Source organism: Temnothorax longispinosus, chromosome 7, assembly GCF_030848805.1.
Source record: "Temnothorax longispinosus isolate EJ_2023e chromosome 7, Tlon_JGU_v1, whole genome shotgun sequence".
Classification (NCBI taxonomy): domain Eukaryota; kingdom Metazoa; phylum Arthropoda; class Insecta; order Hymenoptera; family Formicidae; genus Temnothorax; species Temnothorax longispinosus.
The window spans coordinates 8,478,163-8,487,708 of NC_092364.1; the positions used below are offsets into that span (position 1 = coordinate 8,478,163).

The 9,546-nt window shown below is 32.1% G+C and overlaps 1 protein-coding gene across 2 annotated transcripts; it reads right to left on the reverse strand.

Moving 5' to 3' along the window:
* Positions 1-274: 274 nt before the first annotated feature.
* LOC139815707 (vesicle-fusing ATPase 1) lies at positions 275-9,428 on the reverse strand. 2 transcript variants are annotated; one of them, XM_071782790.1, is made up of 10 exons: positions 9,270-9,428; positions 8,928-9,016; positions 7,378-7,602; positions 6,519-7,146; positions 6,190-6,414; positions 5,598-5,897; positions 5,009-5,299; positions 4,723-4,907; positions 4,487-4,645; positions 275-4,363 (listed from the first exon to the last, which is right to left on the reverse strand). In XM_071782790.1, exons 1-10 carry the CDS (start codon positions 9,279-9,281, stop codon positions 4,246-4,248), a joined length of 2,232 nt encoding a protein of 743 aa, XP_071638891.1. In that variant the 5' UTR covers positions 9,282-9,428; the 3' UTR covers positions 275-4,245. The 2 variants fall into 2 exon arrangements, with proteins under 2 accessions (XP_071638891.1, XP_071638892.1); XM_071782791.1 differs by lacking the exon at positions 8,928-9,016 and having other exon boundaries at positions 9,270-9,385.
* Positions 9,429-9,546: the final 118 nt, after the last annotated feature.

Genomic DNA, 9,546 nt, shown 5'->3' on the forward strand with positions numbered 1-9,546 from the left:
TCTTCACAAATCAGCCGGCAACGAGCCTTTTCAAAGACCGTTGAGAGCTCCCCCCAGCATCCTGCTCCTCGGAGCGCTCGACCATGCGCACCGATCGAGCTCATTTTAGCCCGCTAAAATCTAAATTCATGCTTAGAGTTTAAGGAGCGTATTCTAGAGATAGAATACTATCGATTTAAGCAAAAAAAATTCAATTTTTTGAAGCCGCTACACCAGGCTACCCCCTTAATTTTTGGTTCACTTGACTCCTTTATAAAAGACGTTATTAAAGGCCTTCTACATTCGTGGGTAATTTTATTTCTGTCTTGCATTGATAGCAGATCACATTGATTAATACAGAGACAAGTAGTCGATTATATTACAACACATAAGAAATATTGCACAAGCGAAATTTCTTCACAAGACGTCCGCGATACATATGGATTCGTTTCTTATCTTATACACATATAATGCATGTAATTAGTTTGCTGAATTGTTCAAACTATACAGATACAATTAACACAATTGTGTACAAAAAAATAAATAAACTTATATTATTGTTCGTTAATAATTCACAATCATAGCAACTGATATCCTAATAACAAATTACATACTATATATAGATCTATCTTAAATCGTACTAATAAAAATAAAAGTACAACATATATATGTGTAACGCATCCTTCTCATTAATCCCTCGCGATTATTCAGAACAGAATAAATGTATCTCACGTGATAATTGGAATGTTTCTCTATTAATACACGCCGAAGATAGCGAAGAATTATTGACACAGATATTGACTAAAATTCGGCTATCCTCTTATGACTATTCTACCTATTATAATTTTTCTCTCTCTCCGAACCATAGTGACAAACATTGATTCAACACATGTGCACAATTATCCATTGCGTATAATACACATGTGCACTCGTAGATGCATCCAACAATAAATACACGGCATACGAGAATATAATAGGTATATCTCTTTGTATATAGCTATATTTATTGCTATTCAATAATTAAAAGTAGAATACCACAACGTCTACTCATCGTCTTGCGGACAAGTGTCAATCTGTCATATTCTTATAAAACAATTCTTTCTCAATTACAAACTAGAACAGCGTTTCCCTAACTGTCTTCTGATATATGAATCTTTTAGCATGTACAAGAAGATTGTTAACGTGTCCCTTCAGTGGTTTTTCCTTTTTATAAATTTTAACTCTCTTATGATGTCATTCATAATAAATAATAAGACAAGATATTCATGTTTAAAACATCCTTTTTTCTCTATTTTACTTCCTAGTATTATTTAAAATAAAATATTTTTTTATTAATAAATTTTTTTTTTCTTATAACACATAAAAGTAATATTATGGATATAAACTAGATTATTAATTGTATCGAATTAACTATATTCATACGTTAAAATAATTATGTACTGCAAATATGTGTAGAGAACTTGGTCAAAAAATTTATTAATTATCCATTTCCTTAATACGTTTAATTTGCTGATGACTGTTGCATTAATGAACTATCGCTTAAATAGACATACTCTCATATTACATCTCTCCTATTTCTCCAATAAAGTCGCAAGTTTTTCGCGAATAGGAAGCACTGTTCTAAAATCACATCTGTTTACACATTCAAACTGTTCTTTAAAAATATATGTGCTGGAATAAATATGTATCACGTAATGTACAACTATAGAAATATGTCCAGCTGTACCCATACTCTTCATTTATAGCTGCTTTTATTGCAATCCTGTGTTAATGCTATTTATAGAAATCTTTTTTCTCCATCTACGTTATAATCAGGATTATAACTTAGAAAGATAAGAAATTATCATCAAACTTTTAAATAGCGAATAACATTGGTGCAATCGTTTCTACGACAGCTAAAGCTAATTGTAAGTACAATTTTATTAATATAAGTACAATTTTTTTTAATAAAAATGTTTTATCGACTTAGGGCTGATTGTTTCAACCTGTTGGTAAGTAAACTAACTAATAGTTAAATCATATGTCTATCTTTGTCTAATTTGAAAGAAAAACAAAGACATATATATATATATATATATATATATATATATATATATATACAGGGTGTCCGAAAAATCGCCTACTCCACTTCGGGAGGTGATTCGGGACCCAAAAACAAGCAAAAAAGTTCATACAAACATAGGTCCGGAAATGAGCCGTTTCTGAGTTATAGCCACTTTTATGTTCAAAAATCGTAAATTTTTATTTTCAATTTTTTTTAATTACAATTACCAAATTCTCTCAAGTTTCTGTCTACATTTCGAAAAAACGCTATTCCCGGTACATCTCGATTTGGAAAAGACTGGATGTATAATCTTCTTGCCTCGGCAGCATTACTTTGAGCAAGACCATACATAAGATGCATATCAGCTAATTCATTAAAATTTACACGATCCATTGATGAATACGGAAAGATTAGGGCTGCATTCCGATATTCACTGTCAGTACTGCAAATCTATATTTTACGTCACGTTTACTATAGATTTTCAGTACTGAAAGTTGCTGACAGTGAATTTTGGAATGCAGCCTAGATACAACCTAAAAGTAAGGTGTTGTTAAATAATAATTTGAAACTTATTGAAAAGCCGTGATTTACTTACTGATTTTGAATAGACGTGAAAACAACTGATTTCAAGTAGCCGTGAAAACAACTGATTTTGAATAGCCGTGAAAACAACTGATTTCAAGTAGCCGTGAAAACAACTGATTTCTTTTAAAAATAATGTAATCGTATTTACAAATATTGAAAAATTGAAAAAAAATAAAAAAATTAAAATTAAAAAAATTAAAAATATTTAAAAATAAAAATTTTTAATTTAAGAAATAATTAAGAAAGAGGGATGCCAAGCGGATTCTAAATTACGATTTTTGAACATAAAAATGGCTATAACTCGGAAACGGCTCATTTCCGGACCTATGTTTGTATGAACTTTTTTGCTTGTTTTTGAGTCCCGAATCACCTCCCAAAGTGGAGTAGGCGATTTTTCGGACACCCTGTATATATATATATAATTTAACTTTTAGTTAGTTTACCAACAAGTTGGAACAATCAACCCTTAATCATATATTAAATATATATAAGCCATATGAGGAAGAGAGAAATGCTGGTATAATGCAATCAACGATCGTTACACTAAAATCAGGTATTGTACGCGTCGTTTCAAATGTTTCCGTCTTTTTTTTACATATATATGTTTCCGTAGTAACTATACAATAATTGTACATTATTATGCAATAATTGAATATCTGTTGAAATTGAGGCAAATTATTACTTCCAAATGCAAATAAACCCAACAAATAAATCCGTTAGGCTCTTGGATTACCGCGGTCATGTTAGATCATGACGTCAGAGGCGAGAAATGACATGCTGAGAATCCTTGTGTGCTATTTTCAAATTAAAAAAATATTTAAATAAAAAAACATTTCAGATCGCTTTAACTTATAAAATGTTCCGAAAATCTATATCTTTCCTATCCATCCTTTTTCCTACCTGCGCAATAAGCCTGCATGACTAGGTTTCATTTATCAATCACATTCATTTTACGGTTGTTTATTAACTGTTAAGGGAAAAGGATAGTTTTCGAAATACACATTTTATAAGTGTGTTAAAGTAATTTGAAGTGTTTTTTCATTTAAGTATTTTTATTTAAAAATAGCACGCAAAGATTCTCAGCGTGTCATTTCTGATTTCTGATGGTACGATCTAACATGGTCACGGCGAATACCCAGGAGCCTTAAGCCGTTAAAAGTCTGTAAAATAAAGAAATTGGATTTCTAAAGTTAATAAAAAAAATAAAATTAAATCAAATTAAGATGACATAAAAGTTACTTGTTATGAAAATATTATACGAAAATATGATATTCATCTTTGTAATTTACAAAACTAATAACATTTGTTTAAATATCTGTAATAATGTAGTACTTGACAGAGTTAATTACGTGTTTTCAGATATGCATCACAATCTAAGCGATATTATCTATTTTCTACCTGTTACAAGAACTCATTGTAACACTGAGAAGATCTAAATATCACTGATTATATCTCTCACTTATACACAGAAGCTATAAATTTCTCTATTTAAATTACTACAATCTGAGACTGCGTTCGTTTTGGGGAATGATCAAAGTCAGCTTGAGCGATCTGAACTCGAAAGAAGCTATGCTTAGAAGTATTCTTTACTTTTTCTGTACTACCAAAAGTAACGCAGCTCGAAATGGAATAACGTCTTACTCTAGACCGCCTTCTTCTTCCAGTTTCGATAAGAATTTTGCGACTCTGTAACTTGGTTCCACTTGACGTGCCATATCTACTAGGCAGAGCAATTTCTTAATACCGATGAATACACTGAAATCATAAAATACAATGATGATAAAATATATATTATAGAAATATATGCTCTATATGTCTCATATACATGTCACATATAGTGTCTAAATAAAATTGTTAATAAGAATTTTAATATCTTACCGTTTTCCTTTAACCTTTGCATGCAAGGAAGCCATTTCTTTTTTTGAGAAGAGATCAACTTCTTCCAGCACGTTCAACAGATGATCAGGGGTTGACAAATTAGGCACATGAAGGATGGTATTAAATGCTGAAAGTAGTTCTAGATCATCTAAAACTTGTCTGCGAAAAGAAATATATTATTAAGAATATGTATGTTTTTTAATAATTTTTCTTAAAAAAAAAAGTTCTTATTTTACCTGCGACTAGAAGTGCACAGAATCAATAATTTACGACCAGGCGGCGGCGATTTCTTCAATAACACCAAAAGTGCTTGCAATGTCAGATTAGAATATCTTGGTCCAATTGGGCCGTAATCTAATAGACGTTCAATATTATCAACTAAAATGCAGCTGAGCTGCGAACGATATGCATCGTCGAATACCTAAAATTTCACAAATGGTATTCCAAGTTTTACATCAGATATAATTATAAGTATTTACTACGAGATAAACTTGCATAGACAATATAAAATGAGTACCATACCTTCCGTATGGAAAGACATTTTGCAGATTCAATAAAACCGACCATGTCTTCAGGTGTACACACTTTAACAAATGGAAAGTCTGAATTCTTTGCAATTTGTGCAGCAAGAGTGGTCTTTCCGCTATTCGGTGGTCCTTCCAAAAGAACAGAAACGAGTCCAGATCCTTCAGTCGCTCGAGCTTGTTGAATGCATAAACTGCCATCAGCGAGAATTTCAGCCACTGGGCTTCCCCAATTAATAATCCCACGAGTCAACAATTGATTCAATACTTCAGCACTTGTACCAAATGCCTAAAGGATGTGAAAATTTAACATTTTAACTGTTATCATATGTCTTACATAAATGCGTATTAACTATTTAAAATGACGAAATATGTAGTTATATGAACCAAAAGTTTATCCATTAAAAATATATATAATTAAAAAAAAGACGTAGCATTATTAGATATAGCGTTATTCAATAAGAATAAATAATTAATAATATATAGTATGTCAAAACGGGTTGTGTAAAATTACGTATCATGTAGTACAAAAGATTCGTCTAATAAAATAATTTTCGAATAAAAAGTCTTTAATTCTTATCACTTACCGGTTTAACATCATGCTCCAATGCATGGAAAAAATCGCCTTTAGTTACCATAAGCTTCTCCATAGCGGATGGATCTACTTCCACCTTGCTAGAAGCTTTAATTAGTCGATTCATGGCGGTGCTCTGTGCCGCTCTAACTAAACCTTCCAACTCTGCACCACTAAAATTCTTAGTTAAAGTGGCCAACTCTTTCAAGTCTACGTCAGGCGCTATTTTTTTATAATCTTTCATTCGGGATGTGTGAATATTAAGAATTTGGAACCGCCCATGTTCGTCTGGTAAGCTAATTTCCATTTGTAACTTTAAGCATAGAAAAGCATAGAGGCATATTTAAAACAAATATTATATGTATAACGAATAAATGTTATTATATTAATATTCATATTACGAGCAAGCAAATCAACAAAAGAACAGCAAATCTATTTAAAAATCTTTCTTTGATATATCTCTTAACAAGGTATATCGATCAAAGTGGAGTAAATTCAATTAAACGTAAATTGAACGCAAAAAAACGTTCTGTTCATATTTGCATTCGTATATATGCGTAGCTTTTAAAAAGATTGTTTATCTTATTAAACAAATTCAATTTTACCTCCAATCTGCCAGGTCTTAACAAGGCCTCATCAATCATATCTCTTCTGTTGGTCATACCAATAACAAGAATGTTGTTTAATTGTTCGACACCGTCAATCTTTGCAAGAAGCTGATTAACCACTGTATCATGAACTCCCGTGTTTCCAGCAACACTACCTCGAGATTTACAGATGGCATCTATCTCATCGAATATGATTATGTGAAGTCCGCTGTTTGGTCCAAGCTAAAAATATACAACATATTTCTTCCGTCCTTTTCTCCTGTTACACGTAAAAGATCTGATTTAAATACAATACTGTGTCTCCAAATACATTTCAAATTATTTACCTTCTTTTCTTCTTCTTCCGCATCAGCAAATAATCTTCTGATATTAGCCTCGCTCTCTCCAACATATTTATCTAAAATTTGTGGACCATTTACAATTTTCGGCTCCCTCGCATTTAACATCGTTCCTATTTGCCGAGCCATTAACGTCTTTCCCGTGCCAGGTGGTCCATACAGCAAGATTCCTTTTACATGCTTGCAACCCAATTGAGTGACAATCTCCGTTGGAAAAACGCGGGATGCAAATGCTCTTCGGAAAATGGCACTAAATTCTTTATCCAAGCCACCAATGCCCATTTTCTGAAAGTCCCAATCTGGATTGATAATTGTCTGTCGGAGAGCTTTTCCTTTAGACTGTCCAACAAGATTCAGGCTGGAGTTCTCCGCCTTCTCAAATTGTATTATAGTGTCGCCCAAGCAACGTCCCATTTTTGTCTTCTTAGGCACTGTACTTTGTCCTGAACTGATGGCTGATAGGTCAGCAGCTTCCAAACTTTTGACAACTAATCCAAGCAGTTTCTTATCCTTAAATTGAAATGCCAGCTGCTGACCCACGGTGAATGCCTGCCCAGAAAACTGTAGCAAGAAGTCCTTGGCCATTTCGTCTGTATTGTATGGCTCCAAAGTGACACTGAAATAACAATAGATAAATGTAGTAATTATAAAAGAAAAAAAACTAATGGAAATTTGACTATAAAACTCAGATCAAGATTTGTTGTGTCTATATATAAATTTATTATAAATTGTGTTTATTCAATTAAAATATTTTATAAATTATATTATATAGAATTATACTATATAGAAATTCTAATCATTTTGTCATATATGTATATAATATAAATAAATTTTTTGCCAAACATACAACTTCTTCTGTAGGAAATCAGCTTCCAAGACGATGTTGCATAAACATTCCGTGTTAGAAGTAGGATCAAAATGGTACGGCCGAACTTCAATCTCTTGATTGAGAGACAACGTCGCCCACTTTCGTTGAGGTAAGCTGAAGCCAACTGTGCCACGTGGAATCTCATGATGCGTTCTCACAGTAAACACAAAATGATAATTTGGTGCTGTAGTTACTTCAATGTGCCTGTAACGAATAAAAAAATAAATGTACCAATCAATATTGTCTTATCACATTATGATTTAAAATGTGGCTCTGTAATCTATAAAGTCGCATAAATTTTTGAAGAATTTTGAAATAAAACAATTAGGCATAGTTTATAGAATTAAGTACAGAGTTTATATAATCTAGTAAAATATAGAATATATATGATTTAGAGAGTTTCTATTTCAAAACATAAATGTATTTATATTGAACAAATAATTTGTTATTTTAATGCCATTTTTTATTCCATCTGAAATTGTTCCTAAGATACAGATAAACATTTTACATAACATAAACATGCATTATTTATGATAACTCGAATTCCTAATTGGCTTCAGCAAGGCAAATAGGTAATTACGAAGGAGAGAGGCTTTCTCACCAATTTGGCTGAAACTTTACAATTTTGTGTATTTTGGTGCGTAAAACATGAATCTATAAGTTAAAATTGTCTTCGTTAAAGAAAAAAGTTATTAAGTACTAAAGTTGACAGTTGTGTGGTAAGGATCTGTTATTTATTATACTTTGTATTTATAAACTTTTCAATATGCCAATTATTTTCTAAAATAATTTATGTTTTTTGTTAAAGCAGAGAATAGTTGATTCATCTATTCTCTGCTTTAACAAAAAACATAAATTATTATTTTCCTTGGAAAATATGTAGTTTTATTGTACTGAATATGCCATAATATATTGAATTACATGGTTAATAAAAAAGATAATAGAAATAGGAGTTATTATGCTTATTTTAAAGCAGAAAATAATTAGCATATTGAAAAGTCTATAAATACAAAGTATAATAAATGACAGACATCCTAACCACGCAACTGTCAACTCTAGTACTTAATAACTTTTTTCCTAATTGAGAGCGACAATTTCAACTTATAAATTCATGTTTTACGTATCAAAATACACAAAATTGTGAAGTTTCAGCCAAATTGGTGAAGAAGCTCCTCTCCTTCATAATTACTAGCAAATATATGGATATTTGTAAGATATATATGATTGTACAATATATAATAAATTCTTAAAATATATTGGTGAATTAAATAATCAATTATGGTGGAATTTTTTAAAATATTTTCTTTTGTATAAAATAATTTGTTGCCTCACTTCAGCCTATACTTATATTATATTCCACTTGGAATTGTTTCCAAGACACAAATAAGCATATATAGTACAGATATGGAATAATTTATGGAAAAATTTAATACGAATATATAATTATTCCATAAATGACTAGGGAGACAGTCATGTGGATGTAAGATAATTATAATTATATACGTCAAATTGTGTGCAAATTCTTCTACCTGACATCATCAGGGAAATCATCGGCGTTTATAATAGCACAGTTGGAGAGACTGAGCTCGTCCGTGGGACACCTCACTGCTTTCATGCGCTGAACCAGAAAAGATTACATTACTTCATATTTTATGCAAGACAACAAGCCTGACAAAGGGGAGTTATTGATGCGGCTTCGATTCGAAGGGAGGGAGGAACAACGGAAGCGGAGCAGATTGTGCAGATTTCTGAAGTGGTTTCGCGCTCTCTTATCCGTGAAATCGAGAATTCTGGTTTTACGTTGTCCTTTCACACGATGACAAACGGACGTCATAGCCGCAGCGCGTTTTATTTCCGCGATCGGTACTCACCATCTTTGACATGTTACGATGGAAAATCAACGGATCCTGATTCCTGGCCGCACTACTACGACACAGTAGCAGTAGCGCAACCGTCTGCACTTTTGATATTGATGCGGCCAAAGCTGTTCGCGATCATGCGCGTCAGACAGAGAAGGGGTCTGTTCGCGTTGCTTGCACTTTTTGCACTCAGCATCTTCGATTTCTCTCTCTCCAACGGCCGAATATATATTTATCTCATTTCAAGTGCAAAAATGTTTGGTGATTTCAAGCAACGCGAACAAGCCTA